Source organism: Chironomus tepperi, unplaced genomic scaffold (genome assembly GCF_022539635.2).
Source record: "Chironomus tepperi strain 1889 unplaced genomic scaffold, CSIRO-AGI_Ctep_v1 contig_376, whole genome shotgun sequence".
NCBI lineage: Eukaryota > Metazoa > Arthropoda > Insecta > Diptera > Chironomidae > Chironomus > Chironomus tepperi.
In genome coordinates, this window is record NW_027226498.1 from 156,461 (window position 1) to 179,675 (window position 23,215).

Here is a 23,215-nt window from a genome sequence, read left to right on the forward strand (position 1 = left end):
TTAAAAATCTTTATTCACAATTTATTCTAAAATATCTTGTTGCACTTACTCATGACTGGTTCAAGATAATCTGATCCAAAAATAAATCATCGTCGTTTTCATTAGATTTTTTTATTTCTCAACTGATTAACATCAATTTTTCAGTTCATATCATTAGAGACGTTAAAATTTGTTGGGATTAGGGTTTTGAATAGCGGAACTGATTTGTATGAAATATTGATATTCAATACCGATATTGGAAAGATTTTAATATCGATATTGAAAATCCTAGTCGGAATTAACCCCGAATATGAAAGTCTGGAATCTGTCTTTACATATGAATCAATATGAACTTGAAACTTATTTAAAGTAGAGCTAAAGAAGTCAGTTTTTGAATTAAATTCATTTTTAAATAGCAATTAAACCTAAATTTAATTCCAATTTAATTAGTTTCAGTTGTTTTGAACCGTTTTGAGCATAATTTGATACCGGATTTTGAGTAAATTATAATATCAGTATTGATCCCGGGATCCCGGGATTGAGATTTTGGTCCGGTATTGAAATCCCTAATCATAACCGTTAAGTGGTTTGAATTATAAAAATCCGTTAAATTATATGGAAGTGACCTGGATCCTACTGGATCTTAGTTTTGTGGATCTGGAAGTAACATGGATCCTACTGGATCTTATTTTGAAGGTCTGGAAGTAACTTGGAACTTACTGGATCTTGTTTCGTAGACCGAAAACTGTTAATAATCAATTACTGATCGCTGGGACAAAAATGCGCTGAAGTAACTCGATAAGAACGAGTACTTTTGTAATTTTTAATCAATTACTGATCGTTGGGATAAAAATGCCCTTAAGTGACTCGATAAAAACGACTATTTTTTTCAATTTTTTAAGTCAAGATTCTGAGATTTGCTTTTATATGAATACTTACTTTTATAAAAGTGTGGAAATCTCATATGCTTATTTAGGGCAAATTCCATTAAAAAATTTGTTTTTTTCCCATTTTTTTAAATTCAACATTCAGTTGACAATTTTTATCCAGTCATGATATTAATAAAAAAAATTGTAATCTTAATTTCGAAAAAAGTTGCCTGAAGTGTATGCAGCATGTGTAAAAACTATCATTTGTCAATAAAATGTGAACTTTAAATATCTAAAACCTTTTAGGAAAATCTTATTATATTATCGTTTTCCTGGATATAAAATTTCTTAAAATATTCCCCGGGAATATTCCCGTTCCCGATTCCCGAAATCTTACGGGAACAGGAATTCTGAAAAAACCTATTTTAATATTAATGGGAGAGATTTTCTAAGGATGTAATTTCTCAAAAATTATACCTTTAAAACATTTTTTTTTATAATCCAGCTATCTCTACGTTCAAAAAATAAAATTTAAATTAGGAACTAAGTTAATAAGAGAAATGAATTCATGGGTGTTTTTAAAAGTATACTATGAGTATTTTAATTCATTTTACAATGTAAATATCGAAATATACTTTAAAGCAGCGATGATATCTTTGAATTCAAAGTCAATTTTTATTTAAGTTTTAAAAATCTAAATTGTAGGATGAGGACAAATGTTTATAAATCAAAAGTTACTAAGTGATAATGGCTAAATATTGAAAGCACTTACATGATAGCGTACGATGATCAAAATACAAAAAATATGTAAATATGAAATTTATACACAAACAATGACTTTCAACATAAATTTGAAAGTTTTCGAGATTAAATAAAAATTGCCATTTAATTCAAAAGTATCAACACTGATTTTCAGTGAACTCTCAAGTATTTTTAAATGAAAAGAAAACAGCAATTGAATGAACGAGCTTATCAAGTTCTTAAAAATGCGATTGAATTATTTGAAGATCCGAAAAATAAAATAAACGGACAGTTCCATGAAAAGTATTTTTTTATAGAGGCAAAACACAAAACCATCAGGATCGATCAATCTTAAAATCTTACATTTAGGTGTAAATACTCTAAAATCAATTCGTGCCATTTTTTCATGGAATTGCCCAAATCTCCTAAGTTCAAATTAAATTTTTTCACACCTAGAAAATGTAAATACTTCTTTTTCATATAAAAAGCTCAGATTAATTTTACTTCGGAGAAACAGTTTCATTATTTTTTACGTAAATGTAAAAGTAATTATGTTGAAAAGAAAAGCAATATCAGAGCAAACAATAAATAAATAGATCAGTAAAATAAGGAAGAATCAATATGAATGCGCATGCATAAATTAAATCTATTACGATATAAACTTGAATTTTCTTTCGTACTTTTTTTTAAAGACCATATAGATCTAAAAATATGAAAATTAAAATAAATAATAAAAACACATTTTGTCTTTGAATACCTTTTGAGTGCGTTATAAACCTTGTTTTCGAAGAGGTAGCTTAATAGCACACTTTATTCTGACGGTTATTCGGTCATTTAACTTATTCAGTTAATAATAACTATTAAAATAGACATCTTAGAGAAAAAAAATAAGCGGAAAGATTTTGATGATAAACTTCTTTCATAGTTATAAATTTACTGAATGAATTGATTCTTGCATTTTAATTGATGTTTTGTACCAATGAAGGACAATAGGTACCTTATTTTTGAAATGTGGGAAAATTGGAAAAAAAAATTTGCAAGAAAAACAAGCTTTTGATCAATAAAATAGCAGATAAAAACTTTTTAATCGATGTAAATCATTGTTAAATATGATTAATAAGAGAAAGTTTTAGGTTTTTCAATTTGAATATTTTGGAAACAAACATCAAATATTTACGGACATTATGATGTTAATACTACGATTAATTTTTTATATAAATTTGGATTTTTTTGACCGTTACAATAAAGGTCAGTTGGAAAATAAGTTTTGGATAATTTTTGGGATTCATTATGATTTTGTTAGTGCATTTACGTCAATTTTGGTTACGTGTGCTGTTTTTGTCCTAATGAACGTTTTGCTTCCATCAACTCTACACGCTGCATGACCTAGGATATATCAAATCAACTTACCTAGTCACAATTTGTTTCTCGCGAATCACACAAACCGAGTTTGAGAATTTACCATATTCAAAACTTTTAACGTTACACAAAACACGCCTACCAATTATGAACCAATTTATTCTAAAACCGAAATAAATAACTGAGAATACCTTAATGATATCTACATAAATTCTTTAATAACGCAAAAAGTAAAAGAAAATCTGAAATATAAAATAAAACAAAATAGCCGCTAGCAAACATCATTAGCATTTAATGCATAGTCAATCAAACAATAAAAATAATTTTCATGAAAATTTAATATAATGAAAAGCATTTTATACTAAGAAAATTTAAATTGAAATATTTAAGGCTCTTAAGCATATAGTTCGAACGACAAAACTCATAGAAACTTTGTCATTGTTGTAATATTTATTTAACAGCTAAAATTTTTCGTATTAGCACTTTGTTCGGACGGTCGTTATTGAAATACTGAGTTTTTTCTTACTAATATTTTTATTTTTGATTAATTTAATTTATTTAGGTTTTTATTTTTTGAAAATTGTTGCTACAATCAAAAACAAATTTTTTGTTTATAATAATCCGGTAAGTAATGAAATTCATAAATTTATTGTAACGTGATTTGGACCTTACTGGATCTTGTTTTTTAGTCGGGAAAGTGACTTGGATCCTACGGAATCTTGTTTTCAGGTCGGAGTAGTAATTTGAACTTAACTGGATCTCGTTTTTTAGGTCGGAGTAGTGATATGAACTTAACTGGATCTTGTTTTTAAGTTCAGAAAAATAATTTGAATCCTAATGAATATACGAATTGATTCACATTTGTTTATTAATCAATTACTGATCGCTGGCAAAAATGCGCTAAAGTGACTTGCAAAGAAAGATTCATTTTGTAATTTTTTTCTTAAATTTTTTTTACCCAATCGTGAATGTAAAATTTAGCGATTTTCGTTAACTCCTTTGAAAAATAATAATTTCAACACATTGTTTGTGAAGTATTTAAAAAATTCTAAATTAAAAAAAAAAAATAAATAAAATATATTTGAAAGGATCAGTAGTATTTTTTTTAATTTTTCTTTTTAAATTTTAAGGATTCAGGCTGGACAACAGTGAGATTTTATTTATACTAATTCGTAATTCTTGATGAAAATAGGGTGATGGGTAAAATTCCCGAAAGATATTATTCTCACGAACCAGCGGGATAACAACCGCGTAATCGCAAATTTTTATTTGTTCCCTTCGGGATAATATTCTCACTTAGCCGGGATTATCTTGCCGGGTAAATATTATTCCAACATATATTTTCAAGTGGGATTTTTATCTTCCAGGAAGTCTTCAAGTTTATCTTCAAGGATCAAAAATTGATATGATAGGTTTCGGATATTTATGAAATTGAGTACAACTTCTGATGGTTCATCTCTTAGTGCGCTGGCAGAAATATTCACAATTTAATTGTTGCAAATTCCAAAAGTGGTAGAGATCTCGAATAGAACTGATTTGTTTTTAAAAGCCAGACCACAGATGTCTAGCTTGTGTTGACCGATCAGAACATCATTATAGGTAAAATAAATAGACACATTTGATTTTATACGACATAAATAAACTCTTTTCTATATTTTGGAATTCTATTGATTTCTCTGTTTTCTGTATTAACTCTGAATGCATTGATTGTGTCATAAAAAGTTTTAAAATGAAAACCTGAAATCGTTTAGATGTATGATAATTTTTTCCTTATTGTTTTTTGATAATTAATGATTAATTAAATAAATAAATAAATAACGTAAAATTTTATGTAAAGAACAAAGTTTTTGATTCTTTATTTATTTCTTGAATTTTCATTTTAACTTTTTAAGTAATTTTATTTACAGACATAATTCATAAACATGTCCTTTTACAATCCAATATTCGATTAATCCATTTTAAATGCGGTCGGTATTGATTGGACGTTTTGGTTTCATTTCATTTTAAAGAAGTGAAAATCTATTTTACATATAGTTACGATAAACAAATAGTTATGCTCTTAATATAGAAGCTACTTGTAAAAACAAGAACTCTTCGTTATATTTAAATTGCACTTTTTGACAGAGCAGCACAGTAAGTCGAAAAAAGGTAGCTGGAAGACTTTAAAATTATCGTACTTAATGAAGAAATGTAATGATTTTCACATCGTTAAAATGTGTTTTAGATAAGTAAGGATAATTCAAATTAGAGTAATCTTACTAAAGGAGTGAAAAGACTTAGGTCATTGGTAAAGGAATAGATAGAGCAGTTTTGAATGGCAGTAGGTTTTAGAATTTTCGCTTAATTACTAATAACTTAATTGATTGATTTCAGTTCTCAGTAATTAATTAAAATTTAATGCCAATATTGTTCGTTCTCATATCGTGAGTCATATGAACCATCATCTTCTTGTTTATAATGTCCATAATGTGGTTGATGAGCCTTAGCTTCAGCAACAAGGGCAAAGTGCTTAGATTTTTCGGCTTTAACTTCTGGAGTTTCCTCTGGGACACCATTATGGATAATTGGATAGTGGTATGGTCCTTGATAAGCATTATGTGATTTCCATTCATCATGAGTTGGAGCATAATGAGCACCACTGTGGACGAGCTTAGATTTGGCATCAGCTACTAAAGCAAAGTGAGCAGCTTTTGCATGTTGAACTTCAGCTGTGTCTACTGGAACTCCATTAACTGGTGCTGGAGCTGCTTGATGTGCCCAATGATTGTAGTGAGTTGGGGTAGCAGGAGCAGCATGGTAGTTATCTTTCCAGGCCAATTGAGGATGATAGATCAATGGATTTGCTGGCAAACCTTGGAGAGCACGTTGATGGGCTGCAAAATGGATGGCCTTTTCATGTTGAACTTCGGGTGTATCGACTGGGCCATATGCTGAACGTTTGTGGTGGTGGTGTAATCTTGCTTTTGCTTCAGCATGAGCTGCAAAGTGAGCATGTTCGGCGGCGAGAACTTCTGGAGTTTTAGATGGAGCTAATGGTGCATATGCAGGAATTCCCCAGTGAGCATGATGAGCAACAATTGGAGCATGAGCGATAACTGGAGCAACAGCGTGAACTGGTGCTGGGCCTTTTGGTAAATTTGTGGCGGAAACAACTTGGAAACCATGATGTGGATCAGCTACATATTTTACTGATTGAACATGACCATTAGCATCTACATATGAATATCCACCGTGAAGTGATCCATCATGTGATTTTGCTTCATGCTTTGTGCTAAGTGGATCTGAATAACCATATCTAATTACGTAAGAATAAAAATGTACATTATTTTTTTAAAATAATCATTCATATATTTAAATTAGGTTCAGAACTTACGAATATCCACCAAGTCCATCTTGAGCTTGATATTGAGTTGAAATAGCGCCATATAAGCTTGCTGAACAAGAGGCGACGAACAATGTTGCAATCACCTATAAATTATATTTTCACATTAATCGATCATTATTATTTATTCAAAATAGTGCAAATTATGCTATTCAAATTGCACAATTTTCTCTTCCATTTCAAAACTTTTTTTTCTTATTGTGGTTTAGACAAGAAGTGAAACTTTTCTCTTTTTCAATTGCTGTAGTTTACGCTTCATTTATAACGGCAAATTATGATTTTGTTCCACATATTTATTTCCTAATTTTATTTTAAAAGATTTCTCTATTTTGCAAAATTATTTATTCGTTAAAAGCTTTAGGTGAACAAAACAATTATCTTATTATTTAAAACTTGGAGTTCTTTTTTTTATGTGAAAAAAACAGTATGCTTCATTTTTATGATTTTTTTAAACTTTTTCCGTGTTAGCTACATGCTTACAGTAAATTAAATTCAATATCTATTCAGTTTGATACTTGATCAGTTCTTGTGTTGTCGGAAAAAATGTTATTTTTTTAATTCTGATACAATTTGAATTTTTCTTTCTTTTTCTTCTTGAGTTTAACAAAAAAAAATCTTAATAGTCATATTTGTTCCTGTTTTTTTGTTTGTTATAATAACATTGTTCACTTGGACGAAAAGCTTAAATGGACAAAAATCATATGATTTAAAATAATCATAGAAAGATTCACAACTCTAAAATTCACGTTAATAATTGTCACAAGATTATTTTTATACTCACAAATGCTTTCATTTTAATTATTTTTGTAGAGTGAAATATTAATAAAGAATAGAAAAATGAAATGTTAAAAATGCTGCAGAAACCTCCTAGTGGATGCTAGGACTGTTTGAAACTGTGATTCCAACATGCCAATTCGCTGGCTTTTATACAAAAGCAAAACAAAAATTTTTTAATTAGGCAACAATACGGCAAGAATCAGCTGTGGCGGCAAAGCGCAAAACCATACACATTCAAACATTTTTTACTTTACTTCTCACATTTCCTATAAAATATATAGTTCAATCTAATAATTTAAATCCATATATTTCTCACTTTAATAACACAGAGAGCACATTTTCGCCCTCTATTAAATGTATGTATCGTAAACGGAGAATACAAGTAATTTTGTATGTGAGCGTTTTAATAAATTTTTCCATCATTTAAAAGTAAGCAAACAGGTAAGTAGGGGCAAGTGAGAAAAGAAAGAAAAATTAAAATAATTATTCGTAATTATTTAATTATTTTGTTTTTTAAGAAAAAGAAAATATGCATTAATGCTAAAAATAAAAAGAAGATGTTTAATTCTAAAATAAAATAACAGTTCTACCTATTCAGTACAATAAATAGTTTTAAGGCGATTAATATTCAATTGCCTTCAATTATGATTGATTTACAAATAAATATTATGAATAACTAATTTCTGAATACCTACGTTTTCATCAATTAAATTAATATTATTAATTATTATTCATGTGTGACGTTGTTGATTAATTTATTTTTCTTATCCGTGACCTTGCTTTCAGTAGTTTTGAATTATTTCATTTTATCTTTCCTTCTTTGCTTTGGTTAACAGCATATTTGAAGCAATTTATTAATCGATTGACAAGCGTAACAAACAAGGCATTACAACAATAGTAAAACTTTGTAAAAGTCCTCGTGTTTGAACGATTGACTTCAGCGCATTTTTGTCATAGATGTTTGTATTTGATTAACAACTAATTCCGAATTAACTTACAAATTGTTAAGTATCATCATTGTGCGTTTTTTTTTTTAAACTCAAGAAATGTTTCATAGGATTGGATGCTTCCAATTGAATCCTAAATTAGCTTTAAAATTCACCTCAATCAAAATTATGAGAAATCACCAATTGGGATTTAGGTTTGGACACCATTCATTTAAGTCTGCTCAAGTCGCTTCCTTTTGCACTTGTGAATTATATATTTCCGCTCTTACATCATTTCATCCTTTGAAAATGCGATTTTCTTCGAAATAATTTTCAATGTCGAAATGTTTTGATTTAAGGTTTAGCTTCACAATTTCGAAATAAAAATCAGAAATTTAATTGGTTTTAGTAAAGCTGGCCAAACCTATGATAAAATATATTTAAAATAATCGAACAAAGTGCATCATTTAACTACCTTATAGAAAACAAGTTTTCAAAAATGTGATAAAAATGCTTGATGTAAGCAAAACAGAGAAGAAAAAACATGAAGAAAAAAAATGGAATGTGAGAATTTATTTGTGTGGTACGAGCTAGCGCGCAGAAATAGCGCGGGAGAAATAATTTTGTTTCTGTTGCGATTATTTTTTGTTCAATAAAAAAGAATTCAGTTTGAAAATTCCTGTTATTTTTGGACTATTCTACGGATGATTTTTCGAACTCTATTCATGTATGAATTCAAATTTTAAAATCTATTTTTCGAATTTTCCAAGAAATTTAACCAAAATGTTAAATCAAGTTCAATGCAAAAAGTTTGCTACAATCCTTCTTCATAATTAAAAAACAAATTCGAAATCAGTGCAGACATGGCCGATAAAATAGCAAAATTCGATTTCACTACGCAATAGTGAAAAATCGTAGACATCTAATTTTTAAATCGAGAGTCGATTACATGATTATATTCTCGATTAGCTGTCATGACGTCAATTGATGTTTTCAAAATTTTATGAATTTACAAGAAACAACCTTGTTGAACTTATTATTTGGATAATTGACTTTAAGATATGTATACTTAACTTGATATTCTCAATTATTGCCAACTTGATTTTCTACAATTTTCTTTTTTCTTGTATTTATTCATTTACACCTGTTTAGAATAACTTTTTTACTTTAATTAAAAATACATTTCTGATATCAATTAATACATTCAAAAATGAGTCATTTTGAAGCAATATTAGTATATAGAGCTCGAATTTTCGACTTCCCCATACAAATTTTGAGACGACTTACAGCTTTGGTCATTTATTTAAGAAAATTTTTATGTGCATCGACAGAGGATAGGAATGAGCTAACTTTTTCATACAACAATCACTTCACTTAAATCATTCTTTTTAGCTCCTCTAAAATTATTCCGAAAAATTTGGTTCTAGTTTTTGGTAACTGAAAAGTTCAAAGAAAAAATACATTGTATTTAGTGAAATTTAAATGTTTTTATCTATTGAGAAATCTAGTATTAAAAGCAAATCTTGTTTAATAATTTCTAATTTATAATTCAACTCAACTAAAATCACCACAAATAAAGGTAATTACTTTATTATTGGGAAATCCATTGAATATTGGAGAGTACAAAAATCTCATGTTTGGTAAAATTATTTAATTGGAAGCTTTTTATTCATTCTGTAAATTCTAAAACTTAATTTAGCATTTTCAACAAAAGTTAAATTTTTCAATTTTTTTTTTTTTATTTAAGTTCAAATTCACTTCGAATTAATATTAAAGTTGTCATTTAAAAGCGACTTTTAGTTTTAAGTATTGATAGTTTGATGGTGAAAACTATAAAATAAAAATATGTAAAAAAGATTTTTAAACATACGCTTTTATTTAAGCGCGAAATATTTCATAATGAAGGTGTGAACGAAACTCCAGAGCCCATTTACCAAAGGCTTTTATTAATTATTTCTTTTAAATTTGAGATTGAAAATATTATTTTCTATTTTTCATTACTATTCATTTTTATTAAGCCTTATTCTAAACCGGAAACGAATGATATTGAAAGTATCTTGAGTATCTTATCTATAATTAGTTCTTAAGTAAGTTTTTTTTAGTATTTATCAGTGTATTTTATTTAAACATGCCCTAACCAATAAAATACAACATAAACAAAAAGTATCTACTTCCATTTAGCTAACAAATTGTTGGATAAAAGCTAATTTACGGAACTTGATAGACCAGAATGATAGACAGAATGTGATTTTCTTAAATTGAACTTTCATTATACTTGTATTATTATGGGTATGTTTTTATAAAAGAATAGTACGATTTTTATGATGATTCAGAAGATTAAATAAAGTGATTGGAACTCATTATGGATAACTTGAAAGCACTCAAATATTCAAAAATCATGATGTGTAGTATGATTGTGATAGTTTCATTAAAAAACTTCATATGTTAAAATGAAAATTAATCAAAATACAAATCGGTTGTCATTTTTTTCCTTACGATCAGTAATTGATTAATTCAAATCAATTCCTCGATCTACAAAAAAAATCAAAATTTAATTGTTATTGAGAAAACTGTATCTTTTCTACTAAAAGCTTGATCTTTGACCGTTGTAAATTCAAAGAGTTTTGACCAAACTGGCTGATGTCCTGTATCTTTTCATTGTGCCGAAATTGAAGACTTCTATGCTTTTTGTTCTTCAGTGTTCTTGTTCTTTAGAATGCGCATTTAATTTAATTCTTTAAATTAGTTTTTTGAGTATTTATCCTTGTTATTGCTTTTTTATACCTAATCCATGATAAAAAAGTTTAAAATGTATAGTAAAAAATGTTTGAAATTTGTACTGAAATGAAAAATTTAAGATTTAGGATATGAATATGAATATTTTTTAATTGAACAAAAATATGTATTTTCTCTGTATTCAATCAGATGCAACTTTCTTCAGCATTTAAAGCAATGAAGAAGAAGAAGAAATTTTTTATTTTCAAACACGAATGTTCTGCATTGTTCATTAGACTGTGCATATTTTTAATTTAATGCATGAATACTTTTTAGTAAGAATCCACTGTATTCTTTATTTGCTTGCTTTAAATATTTTTGTTTGCTTTACCATGTTTCCCCAGATATTTTAGTTTCGTTAACTTAATACTACTATATTACTTAAAATATTTTACACTGACCAACAGTCTCCCTTTGTAAGTTACATACATAATTTGAATCTAAGGACTTTAAGTTCTGTATTATTTTTATCACGTTTGTGCTTACATTATCTTCAACGATCATTAATCTTGATCGCTATAATCGTTTCACGATAATTGTCGTTTCCCCATCTCATGATTGCCTTTAAATATTATACTGTAAAAATCGAAGCTGAAAACAAAGCACCAATTAAAATTTTATTTAATTTTCTTTAATCTGGTCCCAAAAATTAAAATTAAAAAAAAAAAACAAATTTCAAAAATAAGGTGAAATCAGTTTTGAAAAAATGAAAATAGTCAGGGTCAAAATAAATATCTTTACAGCATTAAAAATCAATAATAAAGACTTATTGTTCAAGGAAAATTTCTCTGAATTTTTAATTAAAAAATGTTAAGGCCGATAAATTTCTTAACTTTTTAAAATATGACTATTATTATTAAAAATTGGAATTTCACAATTCAATACATTCCACACAATTCTGCGACTATTAGAGCCAGTGCATTGACCAGAACGAACTGCATGAAAATAAACATTAATTTTTTTTACAGTAGTATTTGAATTCAACACTAATTTTATAATATTTATTTGCTAATCGTGATTAGGTAATTCCAATATTTAGTGATTTTTTATTGTTGAGATTAAATTTAAATTTCATTGCATATTTTAAATTTAGATGCCAAATATTTTTAAATTATTTTGTGCCGTTTCTAACAGAGTTTTGAATTAAGTAAAATATTATTGCTTAAGTAGCAATTATTGAATTTTCAAATTTACAAATATGAATAAGAAATGAATGCAACAGTCCATTTAAACCAAAAGAAAACATGCAAACATATGAAATGTATTAATTGGAAGTTATTGAACCGCCTATAATACTTGAACCATTTGTTTTTATTTAACACAGGAAAGTAATTTTTGGGTGCAGTATTATGGTGAGATCGCATATACGTTGTAGAAACTTTTTTAAATCAAATAAATTTTGGATATGTTTTTAAATGTTATTTTTGTGATTTTAAATAAATTCATATTGTTATAACTTTAAATTGTTTACATACAACAATTTAAACGCTAAGAAATAATAAAGCTGAACTTGAAATATAATAAAAACGCTTCCTTAAATGAAGTATAAAGTGCTATTAATTTTCTCCTTAGAGTTGCTAATACGGTTTATATAATGATCAGCAGACATGCTCTTGATTTTTTTGGGGGAATTCAACTTGTTTTGCGATTAACACATACAATGCTTTATATGATACATTTATCGATTACAGGAATAAGCAGCTAGTAAAAAGCTGTAATTTTTTGTAGTAAATTGCTTTGGTATGGATTGTGCAAGTGTTTCCATTGAACGAATGTCAAGATTTTTTCTTAAAAATTTATTGCAAAAGCGGCTGTTATTATTTATAATATTACGGTAGGCAGTAAATTCATGCTAGACTTTTAACCTGTTTCTAAAAACATATGTGTTTCAAGTCATAAAAAGTAATAAACAAATTAATTTCTAATTTTCAAATATACTGATTGCAATATGCGGCAAAATGTAAAAAAAGAGGACATTCACTTCATTTTTGGGTTTTTTCATGACTTTGAGTTCACAAAAAGATTACACATAATCATGAAAAATATTGAAAGAGCAACGGAACAGTTTTAGGCGGTCGACAGTATAGACATAGGGATTTATATAATAACCTTAAATTTCTGAGATATTAGATTCCCAATACTATTTACAGGGGTGATGTAAATAAGGTAAATAAAAGTAAATCTAAAAGATTTTGGTTTAAAAAAATAGTTTTGCCATGAAATTTTGGTGCTTATGAAAAAGTCCAGAGCTTAGAGCGGAATGACAGACAGAAAGATAAAGGAACTAAATTATATTATTAATAAGGAAGACAAAGGAACCAATGTAATGATAAATATGCTACTTAATTTCAAATATAAATAAAAACTATACTTTAAAATATTTAACCAAGAAATTAATTCTAAATAATTAAAAGAATTGTCAGTTTTATGTAATTTTTACTAATGTAACTTTTATGTGTTAATTTATTTATAACAACGAGTTCATGAATAACATCAAACAACATCAACAATTAACTACATTTAAATTGTGAAACATGTTACATTTCTAAACATACAAAGATGACTTTTCTTTTGTATTAACAATTTAGAACAGTATCAAAATTGTTAAAAAATTTAAATATGTAAATTAACAAAAAAAAAAAAAAAAACAATTTGGTACGCATTTAAAACGTTATTTAGAACGTAATCAATTTTAGATTCATATCAATATGTTAATATAATAAATATACAGGATTTCAAGAAAAAAAAAAAAAAAAAAATTTAAATTTAATCACAATGTTTGAGAATTTTTTTAAATTTTGCGTTTAATTTGTTTCTTTTTCTATTTTTCTTATAAAAAATTAAAAATATCTCAGGAAGGTATTTTTCATAAGTATTAAATTTTAAAGACAATTTTTTTCTTAATTTGCTTTACAAAATTTAAATAATCATACTTAACCGACGCAATTATTTGTAAATTTATTAATTTAAAATTAATCTATTTCATGTTTGAATTGTGATAAAAAATCTGAGATCGTATCGTAAAATACAATTTGTTTATTTCTAAATGCCAAAGTTTATTTGGGTGAAAGAGATTTCCACATTTTTTGAAACAAATCGAATCAAGAAAAGTTTTTTTTCATAATTTTTATCAGAACAAATTTACTGTTATTTTATAACATTGAGCCTAAATTACTAAAAAAATTAATGGAGAATTATTTTGATGATTATTTCTGCGTTTCTACCCTTTCATTGTCATGTTTTAATTTGTAAAAGAGGTAGTTGCATTGAAATTTATTTATTACAGACATAATAACGGTTAAATTTTCCTGACTAGCTTATTAAGATAGCATTTCATATAACTGATCATATGTTGAATAAAGGACATACACCTTGTTCAGTTCTTTATATTAGAATTTACAGTAATTGTTAAATCGAAGATAAGGAATGTAATTAATAAGATTAATAGCAAAATAATAGATTATTTTATTAATTAAACAATTTTTTTTCAACTGTCATTAATTCTTTCAAATTGGCTAACATTTAACCACATTCAATTATATATATATATATATATATATATATATATTTTTTTTTTTTTGTTAAATTTTCTTATCAATGTTGATTTTATAAAAATTACACTACTTCATATGAAAATTGTTACTTCAAACTTTTACACAAATATTTTTATTTGAGTTACTTAGAAAAGTGAATTATAAATCCAATTGCAATGTACTAACATAATTCCACAATAAAACTATAAAGAGAAATTTTTTCAAATCAAAATTTTTAAATTGAAGTTGATCAGTTACCAACTTTGACACCATCCATATTTTCCATTGCTTATGGTGAAAAATGATTTAAAATGTAAGTAATTTCTGATGCGGTAAAATGGCGTTCGTGGCCTAAATGGTAAAGCGTAGGCCTTCCGTATCAAATGTCCTGGGATTCAATCTCAGAATGTCTAATTTTTGAAGCTTTTTTTTTTCATTTCACCGTTCTGTTTCCACTGCTTAACATGCAAGAATAGACAAGTATCTAGAAGCAAAATCTTGTATCAACGCTTTAGAGCATTTCAATCATTATTTATAACATTTTTTTTTATCTTGGATTAGTGTTTACAATGAATTCAAATTTTTGACACCTAAATACTGTAGTATTATTATACGAGAACATTTATATATGTATCATAAATTAATGTCATGCTTTCTATATTACAAATTTAACTAATATACATTTCTCGATATTAAAAAAGTTTTTAAAAGATTCAATTTAGATTAAATCTGTGATAACAACTTAATTAGAATTTATCAATAAAATCTCTTCTTTGGTACCAATAAATATAGAATTTTTAATGTGTTTTTAGAAAACCATTTAATTAATTTCTACCATAAACACAAAACTTTAAATATTTTTATAATCAACTCATACTGTAGTTTCTAAATAATAATTTTCTATAATTGATTCATTGCTTTCTTCTTCATCTATAGAACTTGTCAATTTATCATCCTTAATAGTTTCTTCTCCGTGTGTACTTGATGGAATTATTTTAATGTAGCGCTTAACACATTTTGATGAATCGAGTTCGGAATAATTCTTGCTATCACATTCTAACATTAATGTCTGGAAGATTTGCAGATCTATTTTCGCTTTCCAAATTTCATTTTCACTTACCGCATCTAATATATAAAAATAAAATATAATATTTTGTTTATAAATAGAGAAAGCAATTTACTGAGTTAAAAGTAACCAATTTTAGAGCAAATAATAACGATAAACAAATATTGCTTCTGAAACAAATAATAAAATTGAAATTATAGTTAAAGTATTTATGTAAATTAAAATTACTACTTCAAAAAATTTTTAAAAATGTATTTAATTAAACTCGAGTATATTTTTGAAGTTATCTAATGGAAATCACTTTAATTAATTAATGTTAAATATAAACGAAATAAAAAGGCTCTAACTGAATTCGTTAAAAGCAAAGTAAAAGGTTATAATGAGCAGCATAACTTTTATAAACAAAGAGCATAATGTGGTAAAAAAATCTGTAAATAAAAAATCTTTAAAATATAAATAAAATTCCATTTTTCAGTAACAAATAACTTTGAGAAATAATTTAATATTGAATATAAAAACAACTAAATACAACATATAATTAAAGCTTATATTTAATTATGCGGCTGTTCGTTTATCACGTAACGCAAAGAGGGAAGTACGTTTGTTTTGAGTTTTGTTTCGATTCGTATTAAAATTTTAGATTTTCTGATCAAATTTTGATACAGGATATCCATTTTTGGGTTACGTAATAAACTAAACGACTCCTTTTATGACAAACAAAAAAAATGTTCTCGTGTTATTGAGAGACATGAGCGCATTTTTGCTCTAGCGATCAGTATTTGATAACAAATAACTATCCAATGAATACAATAAACTATGTTTAACAGAGGTCGAAGTCAATGAGAAAACTTCACTTCACTTCGCTAAAATTCGTCGATGCAAAACCGAATTGATTTTTTCGTGTTTACTTTAGTCAAAGCGAAACCGAAAACGTTTTTTTTTTTTTGACTTCACTTTAGTCGACTCGAAAACGAATTAATTTTTTTATGTTCGCTCGAGTCGATTTGAAACCGATTGAATTTCTAGCGAAGTAAAGTGAAGTGATATCGAATTCACTTCACCAACTTTGACCTCTGCTCTGTTCTCCGATTAAAGTTATTGTAGAACCACGGTACACATCCGAATTACAAAATAAAAACAATAAGTAACAAACTGTCATAAGAAATTCAAATTTTAACGAGGATAAATTTTCGAGCGGTTTTCTAAATAATTGAATTTAAATTTTTTAGAAAAATCATTAATTAAAGCTAACAGAGATAATTATAAATTCCAAGATCAAGCGATAAGCTCGAAATGTAATATAAGGAAGCTAATGCTTCAAATCCGAGCATTTTAGAATGTCTGGTCGCGTTTCACCCAGCTAACCAGCAAATCAAAGTGAAATTATAAACGTAATTTTTTTTTTCTCTCAAAAATGCACTAATAATAATAAATATAATGGTAACTTAATGCTACAAAATAGCACAAGAACAACACAAACATTTAGAATTTAATAAAGATTTATCATTTATGTCTGACAAACCACTGCCACTATTTTTTGAACTGCATTCTAATTGAGATTCACGCCTTAGAATTTCTAGACGGGTTTGGAGTTGACTAGCTGAAACTGAATGATTAAGGTTGTGATAATTTTGAAAACCTTTATCAACATCTTCGTGAATATTATCACCAGAAATGTAATCAGTTTTATGCTTAATTACTTCACAAATTATACTATCATCTTCATCGTCATTTGTATTATTAATAAAATTTTCATCCTCTAGTTCCGGCAGTGGTGAATGCGATTCAATACTCTCAGGAGTATATGGATCATTAAGTTTTCTTAGTTGTGAAGGACTAGATGAGTAAGTACTGCTTAAAAATTGACTATCTATTCGATTTACAATAACATCTCCCATCATTACTTGCTTTGAAACAAGCATTGGCTGTTTTTTAATATTAAGTCCACAATTTGCACAGACTTTTTCATTTATTGCATTGTTAAGATATTTTGTAGCTCGATTTTCAAAATCATTAATTTTATTACACATACATGTATTCATATTATCGGCATCAACTACATTTATGCGAACTACAGGCATTTGATTGATCTTACTTAAATTCATATTGGATGATAAAAGTGGCAGTAGTGTCATACTATATTCGTTAAGAATTTTATTCATGTGCTCTGAGCACGTTTTACAAGCATTTATTTTACTGTTAAAGTTTTCTTTGCAACCTTCGTTTGTAGTTTGCACGTGATCACATTTATTGACTATACCTTGGTTTGTTTTCAAAGACAACTTCAAAAAAACTGGCTAGGTTGTTGTAATTAGAAAAGTTAATTATTTCATCGGCTTATCATTATTTTATTTATAACTTACTTTGTGGTCACCCATGCAAATTTCTTTTCCTACTATTCCATATTCCACATTTTCCTCATTTTCGATTAATCTTTTCATTGATTTTGTCATTAATATTCTATCACACCATGATGGGCAACTAAAAATAATTTTATACTTTATAAATTTATCTTTTTTTAAACGAAGTTTAACATACCGAGTTGTCATATAATGATGTGGTAACTGCGGATTTTCCTCAAAAGGATAGGTAGGAGAGAAATTAATTGGAAATTCATGTAAAATATCTTCTAATGGTTCTAATTCTCGATCAAACTTTTTCAACCAGTCTTCTTTAAATATTTTATGGTCAATATGAGTAAATTCTTTTTTTCCAACAGTCAACTGAACACTTCCATCAGCATCACGAAATTGAATTTTTGAATGATCAGATTTTAGATGTGGAATTCTTTGTTCAGTCAGGTGTGTTGTCAATTTTCTAACGACACCTTCTGTATCACATCTGAAGTTAAAATCACCGAAAATAAAGAAAGGAACCAACCCATTTTGTTGATCATTATGAATTCTTTCTAATGTATGAATTAACGCTCGTCTTCTACTTTTGCAATAAACTGAAGGAAATGGTTCACAAGCTGCTAAATTACTCGCATCATGAAATAAGTGTATATTTATTAAATCTATGGTGGAACCATCAATATTCCATCGGGTTCTTAAAAATCCTTTTCTGCTCCATTTGCATTCTGGGAAGAATTGTTGGGGAAATTTTGCTTTTTCTTTAGTGGCAACAGATTCAATATTTCCAGTTTGTATTGTTTTTCCTTCAGCATCTTCATATTCATGATTTAGAAAATTCCATATTTTTAAACTTTTTATGGAGTTGTGAGCAAAATAGAGATTCCCAAGCGCCTAAACATAAGATAAAATTAAGAAAAATCGCATGTATTATTTAACATTATTTAGATAATTAAATTTTTTAAATAATTTGGAGACATTTCTAATTCCATGTAAAAAATATTCAATTGATATTTGATTATATGTTTATAGTTTCTTTTTTATAATTTTCAGACAAGTTTAACAAATAAGCATGTAAAATACAATCAATCTCGTGCGTATGTAATTTATAAAATACTTTTGTGATAGTTTCTTTTCCGGTGATGTGACAAGTGTATTCGAAAATGATAATTTCATTAACACATTCCAGTTTGCTGACGCAAATTAATCGACAGCAGCAAAAGCAACCCATATAAGTTTTTTTCAAATGAGAAGTATTGTATATATATATATATATATATATATATATAATTTGTAATACTGCATTGACTCACTTATTTGTGAATGTACTTACTGTAAAATGTTCAGCTGAATTATAATCTTCATCGAGATATATGCGTATTTTAGAAAATTCACTAAGTTCTATAGATTCACACAGATATTTTATGAACTGTTCCACATATTCCATAGACTTTTCATAAGTCTTTCCACCAACTTCTTGTAAATGTAATCCAATAAATTTAGGTTTACTTTTTTTCACATGTGATAAGAACTCTGCAATCCAATTTTCAAGCAACCTTGATGGCTGTAAATTATATAAAATTTAAAATATTATTAAATTCATACACAATTTTGTCTACGTTTGATTTTAGTCTTAGAAAATACACTTGATTAAAATTCATCAGTTACGCTTGTTTCTAACAAGTCTTTTTTTTTCAATGTCTAATGGAAGGAGGAAATTATTCTCTAATCGGAAATTTATGACTACCAAAAAAAGTCATTAAAAAATATACTATATTGCGAAAAAAAAAAAGATGAAATTTACATGTAATGGTGTTAATGATTTTTAGTTGAAATATGTAGCTTACTCCAGACTTAATAGTTTAATTAGCATAACTTATGTCGCATATTTATATACATATATATAAATAAGTTAAAGAAACCCTGACATTGTGCATTTTCGCATTTAACATAATTTACTCACATCTTCAAAAACACTGCCACAATTTGCTGTGACTAAAAGACATTCAATAGTTTTCGAATTCATCATTTTATAACATGTGATGATAATAGTATCGTGAGATAATTTCTTGTTATTAAAACCCGAGATTGATAATTTTTAGCTGTAACAAGGATTGATTATATTTGAACTCGGTTGAATCAAAATAATAAACCTTTACTTTTTACAACTTTCTTTCCCTTTCAATCTTGTACTCTTGACACATATTATGTTTTATACAAATATTTAAAAGATAATACTGAGATCAAATCGAATTTTTTTTTTTTAAATAACACACATTAGCACTTTTTAAAAACAAACTTTTCATTTTATAAACATTCTAAGGAGCTCATTTTATTAGAACTATATTTCATATGTATATATATATATATATATTTTTTTTTCTTATTAGATCAAAAAATAGTGTTTCTTCTTGATTAAACTGAATGGAATAAAAAAATAAAAATAATTGAGCAACATCATATTCTACAAATTTTTGTAGAGTTTTGTATATTATTCAACGTCAGTAGTGATTAGTGCATGATGAATATGAATAATAATCACAGAAAATAAGATACCTGCATGATTTAAATTGAACAAGTTTTAAAATTCAAAATCACCTAAAATCACAATTATTTATACTGCAAAACATCATAAATATTAAAAAAAAAAAATAACATCAACTAATATTTATGGTGCGCAGACCGGTTATTTATAATTTTTCCGCGAGAAATGCAATTGTAATCTTCTTTACTGTATATTTATTTTCTTCTTCATTTATAAAACGCAAAAGTAAAAAAAAATTGTTTTATCAACATAATTGTTAAATTTTCATGTCATATTTAAAAACATATAATCTCACAACTATTTTGTAATGGAGACCAGAAGTAGAACAACGAAATTAATTGTAAAAAATGTTGAGATGCTAGAGAATCAAAAATTTGATAAATTTGACAAAGTAATTCAATGGTTGGATACATTGCACGAATTTGAATACAATCAACATCAAAAGCACCCTCCTCAAGGGAATTCGTTGACCCAACAGGACATACAATCGCGAATAGAGAGAACTGATGATTTTTTTGAATCAGATTCAAGTGTAAATACAGGTGACTCATTTGCAAGTTTTTCATTTCCACAATAATCATTGTTTGTCTTATTTTCTTTTTTTTTTTGGTTTTCTCAAAAGTTAAAATTAAAGAGAAAAAACTATACTAAATCATTATTTTTTTTTTTATTTCATTAATTCAGCTCGTTATATTCTGAACAATCGCAAAAATAAACGGAAATCTTCGACACAATGTCGATCAAAAATCAAAAAATATCGTGAAAATGATGTGCAATTTGAATATGATGATATCGAAGATTTAGAAGATAATCCTGGAAACAAATTAAAACGATTAAAAATTGATCCGAAATCTAATATGAAATATTGCTGTGTAACTGTTCAAAAGATAAATACAAATGAAATAAACTTTAATGGAACTTAATTAAAATCATGTAATTCTTAAGGTCCTTAGACTTTGAATTTTAGTTGATTAAGGTTTATTAAATACGTTAACAATTATAATTCAGTTATAATTTCATCTTGTGGTCTTAATCCTAGTTTGAATTCTATTAAATCATCATCTACTACTTGAAGACTACCTTTTGAATGATTGTCAAAATTACTTGAGTAGTGCTTTTTATTAACAATTTTATGTTGTGATTCATTTACAAAATCTTGCAATGTAATTAAACTTCCGCAAATGTTCTTATCATGATTGTAATCTGATTGACTGAATTCTTGTAAATTTTCAGTACAAATGTATTTTTTTGAAGTGAAGTGGTCGAATTGCATCTGAGTACTTAAATATCTTACATCTTTAGCACATTTTTGATTGTTATTTGAGTGTTTCGTTGAATCCGATGGAATTACTGGTAATACAATTTTTTTCCGATTTTCTACGATAGGCGTTGAGTAAAAAAGACTTTTAAATGTTGAATGATCACTAACCAGACGTGTATCTTCATTATTAAATATACGTGATGATGATTGCGATGTCGATGATTGAAGAAATTCAATAAATTCTTTAGTTTGTTGTGATTTATATTGAACTAAAATTCTGTCAGCCCATTGAAGAAGACGATTCCAATCATGTGGCGGACCGTCAATTACTTCAATCGGTCTATTCAAAATAATTAATATTTTTGCAAGATCACGAATAATGGGATAAAATTTTGCAGCAGCTGTTTTGTCACCAGAGATGAATGAATTTCTTATTTGTTTTCTAGTATCGTTCAGCATAAAAAGAAAATATTCACTGTAGGGTCGCAAGTCATCTAACTGCCTAATAAACTCAATTTGATCACACTCGTCATTAATTAGCTGGTCTTTTATTAATTTTTTATGTAATTTCTGTTGTCTCTTCTTTAAGATAACTACACAAATGAAAACCACGAAAAAGCAAAGGAACACTCCACATATTATGCCGACAAAAACAGTTTGTATGGAGTTGGAAATACTCGATTGAACACATATTTGACCCATCAATTCGGAGCTCGATGACCATTGATTAATGTATTTACTTGGACATTTTTCTAAACATTGCCGTGTATCTCTCATCATAAAATTTGTGCATTTTATGCAACCATTTTCATTACACCGCAAACAATTCGGTAGAACGCTACAATCTTTAATAAAAATTATAATTTTATTATTGTTTCCTGAATTTACTAATGATAGAATAAATTTACCCGTTGTTTGAAGGGAAGTTTTTCTTGTCGTTGTAATATCTGGTGTTACATTTATCAAAGGTGATCTTACAAGCCTTTCTTTTCCAAGTTGCATAAAAATCTCATTACTTTTAATGCTTTCTACTATTGCTGCAGATAACAGTTGTATGAATAATAATTGAAAACATTTGATAATGACTAGATATTTTTCTATTTTCACTTCCATGCTTTCATACAGAAAATGTCCAAATTTCAATATTTCTGATGTATTTTTCTTATATTCTCGTTATTTAATTAACTAAGGAATTGAAAGCTTAAAAAAAATCTTCGATTCATGAAATTTATAAGTTTGCATACATGATGTCATTTTCCTCACTTTAAATATAAATGAAGCTATCTTAATTGAATTTCATTTCATATCATCTAATTTATTTATTTAATTTATTTGGTTTCATCATATATTTTTTTTTTCACTCATTACTTTATTAAGCCAATTGAAAACATAACTAAATTTTTCAATGTTACTGAAGTGATATATATTTCATTTATATACTACATCAATAAAATATAATTAATATGTTTTATTCTACAATATCTTTGTCGATATTAATGTAAAAGATTTCGGATTTACTCTATTAGAAAAAAAGCAATGAAAAAATAATATTATTAGCGTATATCATTCTCTCAAGAGCTCTAGATCACTTATTTATACTTTTTTTATTTATTCACTTTATTCACACAATTTTAATAAGTATAAAATTATA

The 23,215-nt window shown here is 27.0% G+C and overlaps 3 protein-coding genes and 1 long non-coding RNA gene across 5 annotated transcripts; 1 reads left to right on the forward strand and 3 right to left on the reverse strand.

The window, feature by feature from the left end:
• Positions 1-4,773: 4,773 nt before the first annotated feature.
• On the reverse strand, positions 4,774-7,260 carry Cpr92F (cuticular protein 92F). The gene is made up of 3 exons (XM_070647645.1): positions 7,112-7,260; positions 6,322-6,416; positions 4,774-6,243 (listed from the first exon to the last, which is right to left on the reverse strand). The coding sequence occupies exons 1-3, from the start codon at positions 7,121-7,123 to the stop codon at positions 5,343-5,345; spliced, it is 1,008 nt and encodes a 335-aa protein (XP_070503746.1). The 5' UTR covers positions 7,124-7,260; the 3' UTR covers positions 4,774-5,342.
• A 7,218-nt stretch (positions 7,261-14,478) lies between these two features.
• 5PtaseI (inositol polyphosphate-5-phosphatase A) lies at positions 14,479-20,086 on the reverse strand. 2 transcript variants are annotated; one of them, XM_070647616.1, is made up of 7 exons: positions 19,918-20,086; positions 19,722-19,860; positions 19,092-19,322; positions 17,946-18,652; positions 17,771-17,888; positions 17,668-17,704; positions 14,479-15,466 (listed from the first exon to the last, which is right to left on the reverse strand). In XM_070647616.1, exons 2-7 carry the CDS (start codon positions 19,785-19,787, stop codon positions 15,213-15,215), a joined length of 1,413 nt encoding a protein of 470 aa, XP_070503717.1. In that variant the 5' UTR covers positions 19,788-19,860; positions 19,918-20,086; the 3' UTR covers positions 14,479-15,212. The 2 variants fall into 2 exon arrangements, with proteins under 2 accessions (XP_070503717.1, XP_070503716.1); XM_070647615.1 differs by lacking the exon at positions 14,479-15,466 and having other exon boundaries at positions 15,875-17,704; positions 19,918-20,079.
• A 182-nt stretch (positions 20,087-20,268) lies between these two features.
• Positions 20,269-21,240, forward strand: LOC139095910 (uncharacterized). Its single transcript, XR_011544903.1, has 2 exons — positions 20,269-20,845; positions 20,988-21,240. It is a non-coding gene; the product is annotated as an uncharacterized lncRNA (long non-coding RNA).
• Positions 21,223-22,846, reverse strand: T48 (FU domain-containing protein T48). Its single transcript, XM_070647454.1, has 2 exons — positions 22,473-22,846; positions 21,223-22,409 (listed from the first exon to the last, which is right to left on the reverse strand). The coding sequence occupies exons 1-2, from the start codon at positions 22,675-22,677 to the stop codon at positions 21,301-21,303; spliced, it is 1,314 nt and encodes a 437-aa protein (XP_070503555.1). The 5' UTR covers positions 22,678-22,846; the 3' UTR covers positions 21,223-21,300.
• Between the last annotated feature and the right edge of the window lie 369 nt (positions 22,847-23,215).

What these genes read in the sequence shown, in the direction of transcription:
- T48 (XM_070647454.1), bottom strand. Translation starts at nt 22,677, where the DNA reads ATGGAAGTGAAAATAGAAAAATATCTAGTCATTATCAAATGTTTTCAA. An exon ending in AACTTCCCTTCAAACAACGG is followed by an intron (nt 22,410 to 22,472) that starts GTAAATTTATTC and finishes TTTTTATTAAAG; the next exon opens with ATTGTAGCGTTCTACCGAAT.
- 5PtaseI (XM_070647615.1), bottom strand. Translation starts at nt 19,787, where the DNA reads ATGATGAATTCGAAAACTATTGAATGTCTTTTAGTCACAGCAAATTGT. An exon ending in ATTCAGCTGAACATTTTACA is followed by an intron (nt 18,653 to 19,091) that starts GTAAGTACATTC and finishes TCTTATGTTTAG; the next exon opens with GCGCTTGGGAATCTCTATTT. An exon ending in TTTGCATGGGTGACCACAAA is followed by an intron (nt 17,705 to 17,770) that starts GTAAGTTATAAA and finishes ACAACAACCTAG; the next exon opens with CCAGTTTTTTTGAAGTTGTC.
- Cpr92F (XM_070647645.1), bottom strand. An exon ending in GATGGACTTGGTGGATATTC is followed by an intron (nt 6,244 to 6,321) that starts GTAAGTTCTGAA and finishes TTACGTAATTAG; the next exon opens with ATATGGTTATTCAGATCCAC.